Consider the following 21,489-nt stretch of genomic DNA (forward strand, 5'->3'; position numbering starts at 1 on the left):
GACACCCGAGAACCTTTTATCTAAACAGAATAATAAGAAATGTTCCGATTTCTAATCAGAAATATTCCATTAGAACTAACACTTTCGTTGAATAGAAATTTGGGCGAAAAACAATTTAGAGATACTCACCTAGTATACATGCCTGTCCACCTCATGATATATCCCTTTATGCAGCATTAGTAATAATAAATTATCTAACTATCTATTAATATATTAATTATTTTACAAAATCATAACCCTCAAATCAGTTCGAAATGAAAAAAGGTGCCACATTATAAAGTCCAGTGGTTGAAATTTACCCCAAAGGCAGCACAAATTTATCCATCTTTTTTTCACAAAATAAATATACTTGGGATTTACATTTTATTTAGGATCTCTTCTAGTATATTATAAATCATTATCCCCGAAACTTAACAAGTAAATAATATTTTACGTAGGCTTAACGGAGACACCCACACGCCCAAACACGGAGTCGCCCCTTCGTAATTCGACATCGCTGTCTTTGGCTACTAATACCCACCTGTTGACGCAAATGCTTTTCAGAGAAATCGGAGAATTATGATAGCCCACTGAGTTTCTCGCCGGATTTCTCAGTGGGTCGCGTTTCCGATCTGGTAGTAGATCCTGCGAAGCACTGCTCTTGCTAGGGCAAGTGTTACCAACACTCCCGGTTTGAGCCCCGTAAGCTCACCTACACGCCAAGGAGAAGCTGAAGCAGCCTCTTAAAGCTACCAGCATAGGAAAAAAAAGGTATAATTATGTTTTTAGATTTTCGCAAAACATATTTCGTTAGGAATATTAAATCAAATCGCATTAGGATGGCATATTTTCTATTACGAGTAATAATACCTAGAAAATATTATTAAGCGTACTATGCATTAAAAAAAACCTTTTTCATCTAAGTCTATCTAGAAAAACGCAAAACCAAGATATTATCTATATATTAATACGTGAAGCAAAAACTTTGTATCCCTTTTTACGAAAATTGCGGGGACGGAGGAGTATGAAATTTTCCACTCTTATAGAGAATATAGAGAAGTGCACAATTTTACTATTTTTTTAAAATAATGCATAAAAGATACATTAAATCAATAAAGAAAACATTACACACACTACATACCATGTATTTGACGCACACACGCATGCATACTATTTATTGTCAAATTTTTGTTCTTGACGTCTGTTGTCAAATTGAGATTAAATATTGTTTGTCTTTGTTAATATTTTTTATAGTGTAGTCTTGGCGAAATTTGTGATTATAGATGTATAAAATACAATCATAATAGTGTACAAACTTACAATTCCAATTAATTATAGTCGAATTTCGACTACTGCGGAACCTCTAGTAGTATTTAAATGCAGATGTAGTTTTCAAGACAAATAAGTAAATAATGTGTGGTCAAGTCAAAATTAATGCAACTAAGAGGCATTGTTGGGATATCAGTAGATTTACGCAAAACAAATCTGTATTCAATAACGTAGTCTACAAATTGCTATTATTTAATATGTACCTAGTCCAGCCATAAGTTCTGTTCCAAATGAAAATGTATTTTTTTAAATGAAGTAATGTAATATTGTTAAACTTTATACCAACATATTTATTAAAGCCTCAGCAAAACATAAAAAAATATTCTAATCGAAATGGCCTCCTTTGGCTTTTGTACAGGCCTTTCATCTGTTTGGATTTACGCACTGTTTTCAAAGGAAATTTCGACACTGCTTGCTCCAAAGATTTTTTAATCGTGTCGTTTAGAGCAGGCCATGTCCTCTAAAACTAACCATAATTTGAAGTCTAAAGAGTTGAGGTCTGGGCTAGATGAGGGCCAGTCTTCAGCTCTTATAAAGCCGCGAACATTGGTTTCAAACCAGGCTCGGGTAGTTCGTGCCTTGTGACCAGGTGCAGTCCTCCTAGAAAGTCTACGGTATATTTTTAAAAAGTGTATTGCTGAGAGGTTTCACAACATGATCCAAGACTGTATCTTTATAGTTTTGTTACTCCTTGATAAGACACGCTCCACTAAACCATCACTGGCGCAGGATGATGACCACGTTGTACCTTACCGACCACTTGAGCAAGTTTTCACCATTGGGTTAGGCCATAGACATGAGACCCACCTTGAATGATGACGTTACAGTCTCGATGGTATTTTTTAATGGTTGCTCCACCGATCAGTCGATAATGCTATAGTACTTTTTTTTTTGTTGCTTAGGTGGATGGGCGAGCTCACAGCCCACCTGATGTTAAGTGGTTACTGGAGCCCATAGACATCTACAACGTAAATGCGCCACCCACCTCGAGATATAAGTTCTAAGATCTCAGTATAGTTACAACGGCTACCCCACCCTTCGAACCGAAACGCATTACTGCTTCACGGCGGAAATAGGCGGGGTGGTGGTACCTACCCGTGCGGACTCCCAAGAGGTCCTACCACCAGTGATTACGCAAATTATAATTTTGCGGGTTTGATTTTTATTACACGATGTTATTCCTTCACCGTGGAAGTCAATCGTGAACATTTGTTGAGTACCTATTTCATTAGAAAAATTGGTACCCGCCTGCAGGATTCGAACACCGGTGCATCGCTACATACGAATGCACCGGACGTCTTATCCTTTAGGCCACAACGACTTCTTGACTTGACAGCGGTTGCGTGTATTTTCGGCCGCATGTGTAGGAACCTCCACTTTGCCTTTTTTGTCGGACTTTTTTCTGGTTTGAAATCTGTAGGAGATATTTTATAATAGGGCGAAAGTCCAAGGATTTCCTCCTGACAAAAAAAGCCAAGTCTTATAGCTCAAATAGAACAGACAATTTGTTGATTCGAATGGTATATACCTACATATATAAATCATTTTATATTACGGATTTTTGTCACTTAGAGCTGACGATAGCTTTTCAAGCGTAGATATTGTTATATATATTTATAATATGAAATTTCGGCTTCAGCTAGTACAATTACGTGTCATTTTGGTCTATCCACAAAGGCATGACCTGCACGTTACAACTTTTAATAAATCTGTCGGTTAAATAAAACATTTCAAGATTTTACTGCAGTAATGATGAATTCCGAAAAATCAGCTCAGAAGCTGGTTTTTCGAATGTTTTGATACCTTTTTTATTGCTTTATAGGGAAAAATGAGCTTACGATCCACCTGTGCCTAAGTGGTTACCGAAACCTATGGTAAGTCTACTGTATTATACATATAACGGCTATCCCACCTTTCAAACTGGAACGCACTACTTCGCCGGTAAAAACGGGACTAGCGATCTCATATAAAGGTAATTCGCTCTAACAATAATGAGTAATAAAAAAAATGAACATTTCGTTTTTTTAAACTATTTTTGATATTGATTAAGATAGCCGTTCGTAAACAGACGCGTATTAAGTAGGTACATTCACTTGTAAATAACATTTTTTACTAAATTGTTAAATGCCATTCATTGATTTTTTTTTAAATAATGCAATGTAATAAATGAATCCAGATCTTGAGTTATTCCTGATTGCGGTTATATTTGATCATTGGGCCAACACTTTATTAAATTAATAAATATCATAGTCAAAGTTCCGATTCGACCGTTGATTCTACTCATAAATATAGAATAACTAGCGACCCGCCCTCGCTTCGCTTCGGAAACATTAAAACACACATGAAACAAACAAAAAAAAAAAAAAAAAAAAAAGTAGCCTATGTTCATCAGGGACAATGTCGGCTTCTAATGGAAAAATAATTTTTCAAATTGGTCCAGTAGTTTCGGAGCCTATTCGAAACAAACAAACAAACAAATCTTTCCTCTTTATAATATTAGTATAGATAAATATCCGTACACTGGAATAGTCGGTGGGAAGGAAAGTAATCTTTAGATGCAGCTTAACAAAAAACAATCTAGAGATATATAATTTTAGGTAAGTGCGGTTATAGTAATAATTCAAGTTGGTACGCATACCAGTACATTGAAAATATTTGTTTACTGTTCTATTGTAACACACTCTATGGGTATTTAAAGAATATGACAAATACAACACCATAAGACTACCCGCGCACTAGGTAGCCAGGTTGCGGCAGCTCAATATATGGCGTTGTATGGGAGCCCGCACACATAAGCAGCCCGGTACTCTTGGCTGCGGCAGCCAATACAACGCGCCTGTTGCAAGGCAGCCAGAGCGAGTGTTGGCGAATGTATGTGGCTGCTGTCAGTCCCCGCGCACTTACTGTAGCAGCCAACGCATTTTCTTTTTGCCAAATGTTAGTTATATGACGTAACATGCTTGTACAATCTCTTGTCTTTAAAAAAATCGGTTTGGGTATGTATGAACATATTTTAAATAGTTATAAAATAATCCTTTTGAATGCCGTTCTAGAAAAAGAGGATGAATCCAGTGTACTTTCTTTGCTTTGCGTTTTTTACGAGATAAAGTCCAAATCGCTCGATTGGCTGGTATAACTGGCTGCTCAAATATTTCGCCTAGTGCGCGGGTAGCCTAAAACAACCACGACCCCGCATTTAGAACATCACTGTAAACAATATTTACTACTAAATATGACACTCAACAGATCATTTGAAATTATGGGGGAAGGTCTTTAAATAAAACAACAATATTAGAGCTTTATTTATTTATTAAAAAGAAGTACACTTACAATTATCAGAAAATATTTCGTTCTCCATTACAAATGTCCATCTTTACATAGATCGGAATTTGCTAAATCAAGAAAAAAAATATACTATTAAATAATAAATATAAAGTAAACGTTTTAACCATGCAATGTATAGCAGTGCATATAAAGAAAAGATTTTTGAGGTTTGAAAATGTAGTACCATTTTGCAAAATTAAGTTTTTTTTTCAAGTCTATTAAAATTGTTAAGTGAATATTCTGCCACTTCAGCAGCCAATAGGCTTCTAAAAGACTACTCTTAAGTAGAAACAGCCGATACATAATCAATTGTAATACTTTTCCTATTAATTTGGTGGTTCGTTGACTTCACAATAAAATTATAAGAAAAACAAATGGACGTGAAAAATATAAAAAAAAAAAAAATAATTAAAAAATACAACCGTTGTCGACGGTCACATGCCTGCTGTTTTGGGTCTTGCAGCTGACTTGTAAGTACACATAAAAGGCCCAATACAAATTCAGATCTACGTGACCAAAGTACAAAATGAGCGTTTGCGCTTTTCGGACAAAAAAAAAACACAAATTCGCACAATACACGACAGTCGATGTAATCCAAAATAAACGTGTTGCGTTTATTTATTTTTTCGCTCGCTACCAAAACGATCGTTTTGGTCGACACTACCGTCGTTAATCGCGAAACGCTCATCAATGGACGGCGCCGTCATCATACCAATAATCCACAAAACATTTGATCGTTACACATTTGATAGCTTGGAATGTTTGTTCGGGCGGCTGAATCTTGGCGTGCAGCCATTAGGCGCTCCGGAAATACTATAGATTATGATTATTATACGAAATGGTTTAATTGCTAAGTTATCTTGGAAAAAAAACACTAAATAGAGCGGCGCGATTGACGCGGTCCCCTCATAGGTTCGCTTTGAAAATGAGATCGTTTAACAATCCGAGTTGTCGTTACATACCCACAATAGAAGAAAAAGAAACGGTATGTTTTATTCATAATTAAGCCATTACATCTGTTTTATTGATGTTAATTAATTTGAATCTACCGTTCATTTGCGTAGATAGGTTAGGCGTTCATATTAAAAACATATGTTGCAGGCAACGATCGAACACCGGACCAATACACCTCAGAATCATTATTCCACCATTACTATTACATATAAACACTACGTTTATTATTATATAAATACTAATGAAATGTAATAAAACGGCTTACGTGATCATTCTCGACAATGACTTAAATCTACATGATTAATTATGTAACTCCGACGCATCTCTGTTATGATATGCAGGATGTAATAGAACAAGATCTCGAAATTAAAGACAATAATTGTCTTTATATTTAATATATTATTTATATAAAATCATCTTTATATAATATATAATAAATTATTTATCCCATGCAATTCTACTGCTGATCGTACATAACACAATAAGTGATTGGCTGACGCCGCGAAAGAGACTTGGACGAGGTTCCATCGCTTGTCGCATACTGAGTGCGGTTGTTGACCCCGAGTTTTGTACGCATTCATTGCGGGATCACGAAATACTGAATCTATATAACCTTCGGGTTATATTACTAATTCTGTTTTCGAATAACGAGATGTGGTGTAGTGTATTGACACCGGAAGTCCTATTACATCCTGTATATTACGTGTAGAACATACATGTGTACTACTACAAAAATACTACGAATAAAAATGCGTTCACACAAAAGGGAGTATATAATGATTAAACTTGTTTATAATAACTATCTGAAATCTTCAGTGTGATTAATATATGTTTATTATTATAAGATTTAAAAAAAACCTCTGTTCGAGAAAAAGGTTCCTAATGAACCCCGTACAGGTACATAGCCCAGTACGATGCAATCCAATTCAATCTTATCTTGGACAAACACAGAATCAAATGTCCGTAAGTACAAGCCCTGATCGGGACGATGTTTCCTAAGTACGTAAACAGTGCTCGCAGCACATTCACTGGTACACAATCCGAATACGAATACGTGGTAATACATCAACCTGACTAACAAACATTGAATTGATTATTATATATACGGATATGAATGAATACATATAGTCGAGAATGTCACGTTTTGTTAGCGAACTACTCCATGTATTCGTAATCGTGGCCGCAACTGCAGCGGTTGCCATTACCTGGGCCGCCAAAGAAGTATTCGCCGTTGTCGCCATTACCGCCGTCGCCGTTGTTGTCGCGCTCATTAAACTGATTGTTTATTGGAACGTTGTTCTCCCTGCTGAACCCGTTGATATAACCGAAACTAAAGCTGAAGCCGTACGCGTTGGTCACGTAGCCCAGGTCGTCGCCGTGCCTGATGGGTATGCTGTTGGTGTAGCCGGAGCCGTATTCCGGCTCGGGATCTGGCTCGGGCACAGACATAGGCCCAGCGTTCAGTGCTAGCTAGGAATCGGGCTCGGAGGCTTGCATCACCTCCTCGAAGGCTTGGTCGAGGCAGTGCTTCAGCTCAGCGTAGGACACGACCAGGACGCTTTGCTCGTCGCGAGACATCAGCTCCACCTTCATAACCGATTCATTCGTTACTCATACGTGCAGTAGGTACAAGAGAGAGAGAGAGTGAGAGAGGAGAGAGAGAGAGAGAGAAAGAGAGAGAGGAGAGAGAGGAGAGAGAGAGAGAAAGAGAGAGAGAGAGAGAGAGAGAAAGAGAGAGAGAGAGGAGAGAGAGTACATTTATCGCACACCAAAACACAATTAACATCAGAAAACAGTCAACAAGCAGATACGTTTGTACAATAGGCGGCGGTATAAGCACTTTCTCGAATATGTGATTCTAATGTTTTGATTGACAAAACGAAAATCTTGTATTTTGTAAAATATCACGATAGATTACGAGTTAATTCTGTGTGCGTTTAGAATTCAATTTTACTTGATAAGAAACGTGGCTTAATGTCATTTATTTCTTTTATTTTCAGCCTTCCTCAATAAATGGGTTATCTAACACTGAAAGAATTTTTCAAATCGGACCAGTAGTTCCTGAGATCAGCGCGTTCAAACAAACTCTTCCGCTTTATAATATTATTAGTATAGATTATATTTTTTTCGAGAATAAATTGACATTTCACATCACTATTGCAATACGTCAAAACGGCCATCATAGCGTTCCGATAGAATGAGGGATAGTGATAATACTCGTACCTTCGCAGCAGTTCCTCCGTCGAGCTGGTTTAGGCAGTGCGTTAGGTGCGCTTGGTCCAGCCAAGGACGGCCGTCAGTCGTCACCGAATGGAACAGATAATCACGGAACAGCTTCAGCATGTAGCGATCTCCGGTCTCCGACCAAGCAGGATCCAGGTTCAATCTGTTAAGAGACAATTTTCAAAACCTCGTTTTCTTCTACCATAGTCAATCTATATACAGGGTTTTACAAAACTACCCGTAAAGCCGAAAGGAGGTTAAATGAGGCCTTATAACGAGTCCATTTACAATGTTTAAGAACCGTAGTAACGCTGTATAAAATACCCAAAAAATATATATGTATATATATATATATTATTTTTTTATTTGCAAACCATATTTCAGTAAAATTAAAGAGTAAACTACTACTACATTTCTACCTAATTCCCGGAACGATTTAAATTGCTATCTTCATGGCCTATGCATAACATCACATCGTAATATTCCGAGTTAGAAAGCATCGTTATTTAGCAAAAAATATTGGAAAAAAAAACTCTAAACAGTTGTAGGATATCGATTAGAATTTTAATTGAATTGAGATGATTTGAGAAATTCACACTTTTTTTTTATTTTACATTTTTTGAGGCCAGTACTTGAGTATAATGACATCCTTGTATTGAGCTAGCAAACATTTATGAATGACACATAGAAAAACTATTAAAGTAGACAATTATTAGGTAAAATAGGTACGTACGGCTTTCTGTTAAATAATCTGGTTCTCTGACATGACAGCTTACTAGGGTTGACAAAACTTTTGGCTTTGATAATTAATTATATTTTTACGGGGTATTTTGTAACACGTTGTATATACACTAATTGATATATAGTGGTCCGTTGTATCGTGATCTGATGTTTTTTGTCAACTTACTCTGGTCGCTCGTTGACAATGCCCAGCTTGATTAATATGCGGAGGAGACGACCGTTATCTATCTCCTGGGACAGCTGATCTTCAAACGCATCAGCGCGTCTCTCCAGTGCCTCCACCTGTTTTGAAATTATCATTTCATATTGAGTAAGCCCCTCCCGATAATGCCACTCGGTTCATTTTGCCGCCAGGATGAATAAGAAAATTATTTCGAATTAACTAAAGTCTATGCGGGAATTGTACGCGCCGGAATTAAAGTTGACGTATCTATGAGCTGTAATAACTAAACCTATTGTAAAATTTACATAATTTCCGCGTGCTACGTAATTCGATAAGTTTGATAAGCACGTTATCTATTGAAAATCCAAATCAATACTTTTCAAAACTGATTTTTCGTAATAATGAATCTATGAAATAATTAGGAATCCATAAAACTGCTAAATGCTAAATTTCAGATAGGTAGGTGAGTACAACATGTCTTTTATTATGTAGGAATACGTCCTGTGTGTGTATATAATGCGCCCTGGGACGAGTGTGACGTACAACAAGGGTATTAGTCATCGACACATGCTGAAACATGAATTTAAAAACACAGAAAATCAGTACCGTTTTATTCATTTATTTAAACATAACATATCGGTATTAAAATATCGGTCACAATGTATTTTATTTACTTATAACATTTCGTAAACAAGACACAGACAAAACTTGTGCGCAAACCTCGTGTCTTCATTTTCTACTGAGAATTGGACCCTAAGATGTGCAAACGCAAATGAGTTGATACCTGCAAGATTCGGTGCTGTAGGAGAATGCCGCGGATCTCATGGACTGCATACACATCAGACCATCACAACTATAGTAGCTAAGCTCAGAAACAAAACAGAATCTGAGGAGCACGATCGCAGGAGGAAAAATAGACAATTTCACAAAACACAAAATCAGGCTTTCGAAGTTGATAGTGTTCAGGGTTCCCAGATATTAAACCAACCTCGATAAGAACGCGCCTCTCAGCAGACTATAGTAGAGTTATTTTGTCCGTGCAGTTTGGGTCATAAAACATAGCCCAGCTAGGGCGGTGAGCTTGTTGCGCGGGCGCAACGCCATTATCTATAAAAACAAATGAGTCATCGAAGACAGGTACACGGCGGCGGGGTGGTATACGAAGGGTGGTGAGACATTGTTATGTTATGAGTTATTTGTACTTACCTGCAAATTATAGTACATTATGTCGAAGAGAAATGTGTTTTTTTTTATACATTCGTTCTTTGAATATCTTTAGTGACACAATGGCTACTCCTTTGTTTTGTATCAAAACGGCAGAATTTATTCAAAATAATATTTGCACGTGTTGTTATCAACAATGTGTTAAAATTTTAACTGAAATAAGAATAGATCCCGAAAAGTTACAAAGTGTTAATTTCTGCCGTTCTCGTTAACTTGCTGCAGCGAAATGTGGCGTAAGTGTTCGATTAGTGATTTTTTCTTTCATATTTATCACTAACCCACAAAATGACAAAACTAAATACACTATCGATAATGCTTATCGACAACAATAATGCGCATCACTATGCCCGTCCATAAGGCTCGTGGGTGGAAGAGAGAGCGAAATACTCGCTGCACCGCTCCGACTTTTTATGACCCAAACTGCACGGACAAAATAATTCTACTATAGTTGGGGAATTAAACAATTTGCTTAGCAAGTATTCTCTGGACGTTTTTGTTAGAACTGTCGACAGTTAGTTTTAGACGAAAAGTCTACAACCTTGCTCAATGAGCTTTTTCAATTAAGTAATGGCGTATTTGGTAGTAAATGTGTAATAATGTAAGGTCTTCATGTAATGTTATATAGTTTTTTTTATACAACGAACCGTTTTTTTTATCAATGCATGCCGTCGGTAAATGTAATTGTATTAGCATTAAGTGTGAAATCAATGTATATGATACCTGTAATGTTCTGTGCTGATGTATGACATGTTGGTACCCAATAAATAAAATAAAATAAAACATAAAAACTAATAAAATTATGTTTTTTTTTTGTCCTACCTATGCTGATAGCCTTGAGAGGCTATTTCAGCTTCACCCTAACGTGTGTAGGTGAGCTCACGGGGCTCAAACCGAAGTGTTGCTAACACTGACTCTAGCAAGAGCAGTGCTTCGCAGAATCTACCACCGGATTGGAAACGCGACCCACTGAGAAGATCCGGCGAGAAATTCAGTGGGCTGTGAAATTAAGGTCAATTGAATCATAATACAAACTTAACAAAAATACGAAGCAAAAAATACGAAGCAAAAAGGACGATCTTACCTGAGTATAGAACCTAGCTCCGATCATAGGCATAAGGTCGATAACGGAACGACGCGCAGGCGAGGATGACAGCAGATACCTAAAGTTGCATAACAAAATATTATATTTCCGTTACGAAAAAAAAAACAGAATCTTAATTAAATTCATTAAATCTAGGCTTTATAGATTAAGTAATTGAAAAACATTTCTATGCGCTTATATATTTTAAGCAACAATTTCCTAAACATCTAATTCACAGTTACCGGAATAAATGCTGTAGAATTACGTTTATAAAGAGACATACACTAGAACCGTACCGTAACTTATCGATTGTTAATAATAAAAAAAACAAATTCCATACAGAATTAGGTTCTTCAGATCCGCAGAGTAGGTCCTAGCGACGAGTTCCATGGACGCTGCGAGGTTGTCGCAATGTATGGTGCGGCAGGCTAGAGCCAGTGCCAGCCGGCCCAAAGCGGTCAGATCGTCTTGCTGAGCCTATGTATTGACACGTAGTTCGTTATATCTATACTAATATATAGATCTACAGTGGTTTTTACGGATATTCCGTTATAACTACTGAACCGTGCATCCGATTGACTTGAAACTTGGTATCTATGTAGAAAATACATGTACTTAATGGATAGGCTAATATTTATATGAGCGTTGGACTCCCTACACAGGTTGCGGGAAGCATTAATGATGAGAATCTTTGTGGGGTGAGAAGTAATAATGTTAATTTTAAATGCCCAGCGAAGCGGACGGGTATAGCTAGTTTTACTATATTACTAGTGGTCCCTCAGTAGTCGAAATTCTACTATAATTAATTTAAGTTATAAGTTTGAACATTATTAAGGTTCTATTTTTAAAGATTAACAAGAAAGAAGACCACAGACTTTAAAAAAAAAACAAAAAAGTATATATGCGTGTGTCAAATACATGGTAGTATGTGTAATGTTTCTTTATTGATATAATGTATTTTTTATGCATAATTTAAAAAAAGATAATATTATTCTGCACTCCTTTTCTATATTCTCTATAAGTGTGGGAAATTTCATATTCCTCCGGCTGAGCAATTTTCGTCAAAAGGGGTACAAAGTTTTTTCTTCCATATTAATATATTGATAGCAATCATCGGCATAGCCAGCCAAGCATTACAGCCTATTGTGGGTACATCCATATAGTCTAAAAAACCGATAGGTGAAAAATAAATCTTAAAGGAGACGGAAAATCGTGGGCCAAAAATGTAATAACTTGAAATGTAGTCTAAAAAATTTGTCATATTTTTTTATATAAGAATATAAAAAATCACCTCAATCCTCTTTCTGGGACCGGAGAAAAATGAGAAAGTTAGTTTTTGTCGGTATAACGGTGTGATCGATTTAATTAATCGATTACAGGATTATAAAAAGAAAAACATTGCACTAGGTAATTAAATGAGCGATTTATACTTGTTGTATACAAGTGCGGTATGCGCCGGATTTAATTGCGATTATATACATAAATGAAGAAAAAGTCTATTATTACTTAGCAAAGTAATATGATTATCGATTTCAAATCGATTAAAATCGATTGTATTTTTGATGACAGCTTTGACAGTAAGCTGACATGACGTTTGTTCATAGATTATACAATTATTTTTTGGCGCTTGTTGGTTTTTTCTGCTTTACTCGTATTGTATCTTCGACGCATTTTGAGTGTGTATCTATCGGGCGGTTTTTATATTTTCAACGATCACTGCTTTATTATTACGGATTCCAACTCTGCCAGCCTTGTACGACAATTGGAATTGCTTCTACACTGGACACCGAAGATCGCTCACACGTTTGACTTGAAATTGTTGCATTGGATACTGTTGAAATTATGGATCGCTGTGTGAATTGTGGGATAGCAATTCCACATTCCATACCTGATATATATCATTGATATTCATTCATAATATGACATTTAAAAGATTATCCAATGGATATAATAAACATTTACTTATGCTTAAATAAGTTATTATTCAGCTCTTTTAAAGAGATTGTAACATAACCTAACTTTTACTAAATCTTTATTAACTCGGCTCTCAGATTGAGAAAACTTTTATAATTTTCAGCAAGGTACTGATCAATCTGAATCTATTAATTCATATTAGTTTCATCACGTTACATTCGGGCCCAAAAATGTATGTAATCGTTTCAGTCTCCTTTCTTATTCAGCAAATATTAATATGTTGATCAAAATAAAGAACTACGGTTAAATTAAAATCGTTCCTGCACGTTTTCAATCAAAATTATTGATTCCATTTTGTTCGATAATAAGGTAATTTATCGAAGGCGGTGCCTCGGAATAAAATTATGTCTGCGCCGATGAGTGCATTAGTAGCAACAACAGAGAATATTAACGACAGATTTATGTACCTATAATGTAATTTTTCATTATGTACATTATTGCTACAAGCTACTCATTATATGACAATAAAACCAAATATTAATTATTATTTATAGAACACTGTTTTGTGTTAGGATTCTGTGACGGACGATATCTTGATGATTGTTCTTTCGCTTTACAAGGTTTAAGGATGCTTTAAAACGATGCTTTGATCATGTCTTTTACTTCCATCAACACAATGGGGTAAGGCGTCCGAGGATGGCAAGAAGACTCTGAACTCGATCTACTATCGGCACTCTTGGTGTGTTCTGGACTATATATTTATAAATGAGTACCTATCCCATATATGAAAATATTAAATATCTTCCGCCATTGTTTACTGCATAGCTTTTCAGGTTAATAAACATATTATTATATTGGAACACATTCTTTAAAAGATTTTATAGAGCAAACCTATTAGAGCAAATTTAAATTTCAATCATTTTCAACTTAGAAATCTAAACAAAACGATCAACGTAATTTAAAAAAACAACAACAAACATTGTCTTAGGTCAAGAAAGTGACATTCAAACGTTCCGTAAAATCTTATGTTAAATTCATCTATTATCTTTAAAATATCTACTCTTTTATAAGGGTGACATTGTTATAAATTTATTCAAACGTTGTTCAGTTCACAATGAATAAATTTTCAATGCACTAGTTCTTTGAAAATAGAATATTTTATGCAAAAACGCCATTACACGATCTTATGATATAGTGTTCTTGTTACTAAAATAAAAGGTTGTATTTACAATCTCGTTAATGTTTTTAGAATTCATTTTAAAAGTTTGTAATAAAATAAACATCGGAAACAACAAAGCATCGGATTTATAGAACGCTTTCCCTGCTTATTTATCGAGGTTCTTGTATGGAATCGATATTTTTTGTGTCTTACGTTATAAGATCAATAACTATTCGTTTCGTTTGATAGTGCACACTTAAATGGAACAATTATATGATTTAAAAAAAAATACTATCATGAATATTGAAATCGTCTTTATTTTATAGATAACTAGCTGACCCGGCAAACGTTGTTTTGCCATAAATAAGTTTTTAGGGAATTACTAGGGTAGAAAAAAAATGTAAGTGTGTAAGGATGTGGTAAATGAGTGAAAGAGGCATGTAGCGCCTTGAACGATGAGGGAATATAAAAATAACAAAACCTCATTTAACCACATAATCCATAATTATAACAACAACAAAAATGTCCAAAAAAAAATAAAAATAAACGTTAAGGGTGGACAACCTTAATGAAAAATAGATAATAGTCGATTCTCAGACCTACTGAACACGCATATAAAATTTCATAAAAATCGGTCAAATCGTTTCAGAGGAGTATGGTAACTTAACTTGTGACACGAGAATTTTATATATAAAATTAATATTCCTTTTCGTTTCGTTTGATAATACACAGTCAAATGGAATAAGTATATGATTTAAAGAAAATATGTACTTTAATAAATATCGAAATAGTTTTTATTTTGTACTTTTTACTGATGGCAGGACGCGGGTAGGTACCACCATCCTGCCTATTTCTGCCGTGAAGCAGTAACGCGTTTCGGTTTGAAGGGTGGGACAGCTGTTGTAACTATACTGAGATCATAGAACTTATTTCTTAAGATGGGTGGCGCATTTAAGATGTCTATGGATTCCAGTAACCACTTAACACCAGGTGGGCTGTGAGCTCGTCCGACCGTCTAAGCAATAAAAAAAAAAAAAAGATAATTGTGAATCGTATGAAATTATAATTTACCTGTACTACATCATTGGTGTTGCTGTGTAGAGCATCAGCAGCACCGCACCATGCAATTCGGACTCGACATCCGTTCATGATCACCTTGGTCGGCTCCAGGCTCCTATATTATAAAAACGCAGACTATTGACAAAGTTTTACATGCGGTGTAAAAAACGCACTCTCGATTCACCAAAACCTTTTATAAAAAAAATAACGCCTAACTCCGATCTTGGTCAGTGCATTCCAAACTTTACTGAGTTTCTTTGTTATTGATTTTTGTTCCGACACTAGATTTAATTTATTAAATTACTGAAACATTACATTGCAGATCGCAAACCTTGGTATGCACTTATTAATATTTCTCACAAATGAGTCGACTATTATCAAAGCCGGAAATGTGACTTTTGGACAATTATTGGTAAATCAGAAAAACGAATCATTGACTTTGTATTCCATTGGCAGTCACAAAACTCTTCTGAACGACATCTTAGATAAATAACAGGTTAAGTTAATACTTTATTTAATGCAGGTTTTGAACCGTATTCTTTGAAGGAGACGATTATATTCAAATCAATCTGTTTCGCCATATCAATAACATTTTTTTGTCCAAATGCACAGATTGCCACCTTTGATTATAGACGACTCAAATACAATGCTGTTGAAGTTAAAGTTTCAAACCTGCAAATAGTTTGTGTAATGAATAAAAAACCAGGCTGACACAACGAGTTAGCGTCAGCGAAATCAGGATTAGTATCAAATTCGATTTTATGAAGTCCATATATATAGTAATTATTTTTACAATGTTCTTCTAGTGGACAATACTGTCGGCTTATGAAAAATAAACAAACAATATGTCTTTTTAAATCGGCAGTATTGACTCTTATTGGTCAAGGTCGCACATTTTTGTCGTCGTGGCCTAAAGGATAAGATGTCCGGTGCATTCGTATCTAGCGATGCACCGGTGTTCAAATCCCGCAGGCGGGTACCAATTTTTCTAATGAAATACGTACTCAACAAATGTTCACGATTGACTTCCACGGTGAAGGAATAACATCGTGCAATAAAAATCAAACCCGCAAAATTATAATTTGCGTAATTACTGGTGGAAGGACCTCTTGTGAGTCCGCACGGGTAGGTACCACCGCCCCGCCTATTTCTGCCGTGAAGCAGTAATGCGTTTCGGTTTGAAGGGTGGGGCAGCCGTTGTGACTATACTGAGACCTTAGAACTATATCTCAAGGTGTGTGACGCATTTACGTTGTAGATGTCTATGGGCTCCAGTAACCACTTAACACCAGGTGGGCTGTGAGCTCGTCCACACATCTAAGCAATAAAAAAAAAATAAAAAAAAAAAAAAACATACAATTTTACTTTCAGATTGATAATAACAATGTTAAATTAAACGTCACAACAGTTCATTCTTTGTTTTGTTTCGTATAAACTCACTTACAAATAAATGGTTTTTTTTTTTTTAATTCAGTCCGTTTCCAATATTTTGAGAGAGATTTATTTATGAGAATTGTGCAATTACATTTTTGTTCAAATGCAATTTCTTTATTATGCATTTGTACAATGCGGCCGAAGAAAATTTTTCATTATAATCTAGTAAATGAAATAGTAATATTAGATGGCGTGTCAGTCTTCAAATTACTAAAACTGCTTTGAAAGTTTAATGTCGTGTGTATATTGTAGTAAATGCCGTCTGTGTGTGTACATGTACACTCAAATGCTGTCTCGAATTTCGATCAAAACTTCGAAATTTCTGAACACGCTTAAGTAGTTTTGAAGATATCTTAGACTCGCGAAAGCCGAAGAAAACATTACATTACGTAGTTTGTATTTAACTTTGTATTTAACTCTAGCTACAAGATTTAACCAAGCCGAGACAGGCATCCATTGATGTATTAATTTTTTTTATTTATCAAGGCTGGCATCACGATCGTACGTAAGGATTCGCGAAACCATTATTGTTATATGTAGTTATGAATAATGAAATTATTTCAGGTTGGTTATTTTACAATTTGACATTTACTGTATAAGCGTGTTCAGTTAATTAACTGAGATAAACTAAAATTGCTGACTTCTTCATTTCACAAAAAGCTGGTTTCGTTGCGAATATATTTTTAATTTTTAGTTCATGACACAATTCCCCCTTCCTTTTGCGCGTATCTTATTTTAACTTTAAGCCATAAAAAATCAATTTACGAACATAAGATCTAAGTCTTTAATTAGTAAATTTATGTCTGAGGAGTGAGTGAATGACGATAATTAACACTCAACATTGCAACATAGCGAGTATTCGCATTAAATCTACAATGAATTCGTACCTGCAGGCGAGTCCGGCTGTGTGTATGGCGCGCAAGCCGGCCGTCAGTTGCACGAGCAGACTCCACAACACAGCTTCCGGAAGCAAAGCACCGCATGCGACCGCACGGAGCATGGCATTTTTCTAACAAACCGAGTTTTTTTTATTGTACTTAATTTGATGCCATTATAGTCGAATATGCGTAAATTTAAATATAAAGGAGACAAAGAGAAACGGTGTTCCATGAAACAAGCTTCCACATAAGTATGACGTCGAAAGCGTAACAATAGGAATGTCGATATTTTCAAAAACAATTATTCATATATAAACCTTCAATTAACGCAAAATAAATTAGCCAAAGCGGTCGACCCGATCTCGTGTGATGCTGTGTTAAATATAGATGTGGCCATTGACTTATATGTACACTTATGGACAAATTTAGAGGATTGAAAAAAAAAGTCTAATTATAGTTTGTACTGGCCACAAATATTAAAATGGTATTAAATTGTATTGTAATTGCATTAAACTGTATTAACAAATATAAATTAAAAATGAACATGTTAATAGTAAGCCGAACTAAAAATAATATAACCCTTTTTTAACTTGCTTGATTCTGATCAGAATATTAGGTTAAAATGCACGAATAGTGCCGAGGCAAAATTAAGAAGAAGAAGAAGTTATCAAATTATTGTACTGTCATCTGTCTATATCAATAGTATAGATTTACAAGTTCATCAAACGTCTTGAAGCTAGTGAAGGTCACATCAAAATATTCTGTTAAATAAAGAGGTATAATACATGTTAAGATCGCTCTAGACGGTAGGCCGCGTATGTTAGAATTGAGGCGACTAGAATCCCCCGTCTCAGCCTCGGATGAATTAGCTCAACCGAGTCAAGCGTAAGGCACGGGGACGCATTCCACGGAAGCTCATCTTTGCCCCACCGCCGTCCCCTCACTGGACGGCACAACGGTGGTCATCACAACCATTGGTAGTCCGGTCGGCTATACACACCGCGCCTCCAATAATGCCTCTAACGCCCAGAACGCATCACTAGGCTAGAAACAGCGTGGACCAGAGAGTTCGATCATCTGTTACTCGGTTGCTCTTACTCAAAACACGTGTAGACCATTTTACACGTCGTCTTGTTGGGTAACCCAAATCGACATACGCTGGGAATCCGAAACATTTGGACGGCCAGGATCGGAGCGAGTAACCTATCCTGACCTCCAATTTCAACGGCAGCGGTTTGGTGGGAAAAGAGAGAACATCGCTTTTTCTCGCGTCCCGGGCTCTGCTTTTGCGTGATGGAGATACGTGTCAAGCTAAAACGCATTAAAAAATAAAGTTTAGAGATTGTTTTCTTGATTTTAAATACCAAACTTTATCTTATTTTTATAGCTATTGGAGAGAATTGCGTTCTTTCATACCGCGTACAATTTTGCCCACCTATTGTTACATGTATACTAGAGCCATTAGACAGTATGCCATATGCACCTTGAGACATGACTTCAAAATCACAATTGTATTGTGTAATAGCCGCCCTACCCTTCAAACAGCCGTCGAGGCGATTCGCCCGGTTCTTGTGAACTGGGTGAATCGTGACAGAGGACGCCTCACTTTCCGGCTCACGCAGGTGCTCACTGGGCATGGTTGCTTCGGTGAGTTCCTGCACCGGATCGGAGCCGAGCCGACGGCAGAGTGCCACCATTGTGGTTGCGACTTGGACACGGCGGAGCACATGCTCGTCGCCTGCCCCGCATGGGAGGGGTGGCGCCGTGTCCTCGTCGCAAAAATAGGAAACGACTTGTCGTTGCCGAGTGTTGTGGCATCGATGCTCGGTGACGACGAGTCGTGGAAGGCGATGCTCGACTTCTGCGAGTGCACCATCTCGCAGAAGGAGGCGGCGGGGCGCGTGAGAGACGCACAGGCCCGCCGCCGTCGAGCGGGGGCCAGGGAGGCGGATCTCGCCCAAGCCCTGGCCCTCTAAGTGTTTCGGGTCTCCCTCACATGTCGGCCTGGGGACCGGCGAAGGGGGCCTAAGAAGACGACGTGCAAGCTGCTCTGCACGCGTTTTATGCATGAGCATCCGGGTGATGGAAGGCCGGCTATCCTCAACCCACGCTGGTTCTGACCCAGCGGGGTATTCCGTAGGATAGACCATTCTAACCGGTGCCATCTAGGCGGGCTTCGGATAGCCTGCCGACCGAGAGGGCTGGTGGTCGTGGCGCCGACGACCGCCAGTCCGGCGTCCCGAGGGGGAGGGTGATGGGAGAGATGTGCTCCGCACTAAACGCTTCACTTTCCCCCCCTTGCCTTTTCATGAGTTTTGTCTCATGCGAGGTTTGGACGTTGGTTGTTGAGAGACAGGAGGTTTTAGTCGGTTCGACTCCGACATGCCCCGCCCTCCATCCCCAGTGAAGGGCGGAAGTCCGGCGATTTCCTCCTGACAAAAAAAAAAAAAAAAAAAAAAAAAACCCTTCAAACAGAAACCCAAAACAGTTTCGCGGCAAAAATAGATAGAAAAGTATCTACCAGAGCGCTTTCATATTGCGCTTTTATATTTTTGCCTTGACTGCGTTGTTTGCTGCCTTAACCGTGAATTATGCAAATAAACTAAATACTAACAAGGCAAAAGTTCACTCGCAAGTTATAAGAACCGTTACCATAAGTGAATCTGAACACACCTAAAAACTTTTCGCCTAAACAGAAAAATGTAACCAGAGATGATCAGTTCATCGGTATCAGAGCTTACATACCGTAACTTAACTTCTGCTGTAGTAAGAATGATGCTTCAAGAAATTCCAGAAATTCTGTGCGAACAAAAACTATGAGAAGAAGTTTGAAATCGGCCTGAAGAAATTCACACTTGCGTGCCACAGGCTTCTGGCTACATAGCCTCGAGTATCGGGTAGTTAAGCTTTGCTCATATCACGAAGTTTGGAGTCAGGTTCTAGTCATAGATGAGTCAGATCTACCTGAAGCCAGATGATGAAAAGATTAGAGTAGGCTCGCTCTGGAGAGAAGTATGTTCGGTCAGACCGTAGGTGTCGGACACCTTCGAAAATTTGAAGTAAATGGAAGGGTTTGGCAGCGCGGTCGCCCGAATTAAGCCCAATAATAACGTAAGGGATAATTTTCGAAAAGAAAATCAACTGTAATCCCGCTAATTTAAGAGATCTTAGAAACGTATTATAGGCAGTATGGAACGCAATCTCTTATCAATTTACTATAATATTAAATGGTTCGCAAGGAGTCTAGAAGTTCGAACAGCTCGAGGGCGGCAACACTAAGTACTGATTATGTATGTATATATGTATGTATATATGTATGTATATATGTATGTATGTAAGTACTGATTACCCAAGCTATATAAGCAGTTAGTTAAGCATTTATGAAAAAAAAAGATGAATTCATACAGTAAAACAAAGTGTATTTACTGTATTACAAATAAACATAAATTATTATAATAAAATCAACTATCCTGATATCCATTATATTATGTTAAATGCACTTTTTGCGTTCCTCTAAAGTTGTCCACGAGTGTATATGTAGGTTTATATTGTCATTATTGCTGAGAGACCAAGGAAATGACTATCGCTACTAGCTCAGGTGACAGTTTCGAGCGATTTAGCGGTATTAAATCACATTATTTATATTGAAATATTAATTATATATATAGATGAACGTTTCTAGGCTAATAAGGATTATTATTCAGAACGAGTATGAGAACTCCGCTTACCCAATTTACTACTACTATTACTCCCTTCTCTAATTAATACATAATAAAGGTTGATATCACAATCCTATTTTTGCAGAAAAGGATTGGAATTTGTATTTAGGTTTGAGTGGTATACGAGTACTATAAAACTTGTTATTTTGAGATGAGAGCTTTTTCGTGGCGTTATTAATGTTCGATGTATTTGACTTTTTTTTTAGGTAGAACATTCTGTGGTACCTGATCTATTCGCCATACGGATATGTTCTTACTCACAAAAATCCAATTTTCAGTCACCGGTTCATCAGGGGAAGGACTTTAGT

At 36.9% G+C, this 21,489-nt stretch overlaps 1 protein-coding gene across 9 annotated transcripts in view; it reads right to left on the reverse strand.

Moving 5' to 3' along the window:
* Nucleotides 1–4,599: 4,599 nt before the first annotated feature.
* The window catches only part of PAN3 (Poly(A) specific ribonuclease subunit PAN3), a 30,886-nt gene continuing 13,996 nt past the window's right edge, over nucleotides 4,600–21,489 (reverse strand). For all 9 annotated transcript variants that reach the window (XM_028183771.2, XM_028183772.2, XM_089727986.1 and 6 more), the window contains 7 exons: nucleotides 17,472–17,593; nucleotides 15,163–15,265; nucleotides 11,359–11,495; nucleotides 11,019–11,097; nucleotides 8,717–8,832; nucleotides 7,810–7,972; nucleotides 4,600–7,173 (listed from right to left, as the gene is read on the reverse strand). In XM_028183771.2, the coding sequence (XP_028039572.2) occupies nucleotides 7,057–7,173; nucleotides 7,810–7,972; nucleotides 8,717–8,832; nucleotides 11,019–11,097; nucleotides 11,359–11,495; nucleotides 15,163–15,265; nucleotides 17,472–17,593 (837 nt within the window). In that variant the 3' untranslated portion in view covers nucleotides 4,600–7,056. The remainder of the gene's footprint in view (nucleotides 7,174–7,809; nucleotides 7,973–8,716; nucleotides 8,833–11,018; nucleotides 11,098–11,358; nucleotides 11,496–15,162; nucleotides 15,266–17,471; nucleotides 17,594–21,489) is intronic.

The sequence above is a fragment of the Bombyx mandarina genome, chromosome 01, assembly GCF_030267445.1.
Source record: "Bombyx mandarina strain Sakado chromosome 01, ASM3026744v2".
NCBI lineage: Eukaryota > Metazoa > Arthropoda > Insecta > Lepidoptera > Bombycidae > Bombyx > Bombyx mandarina.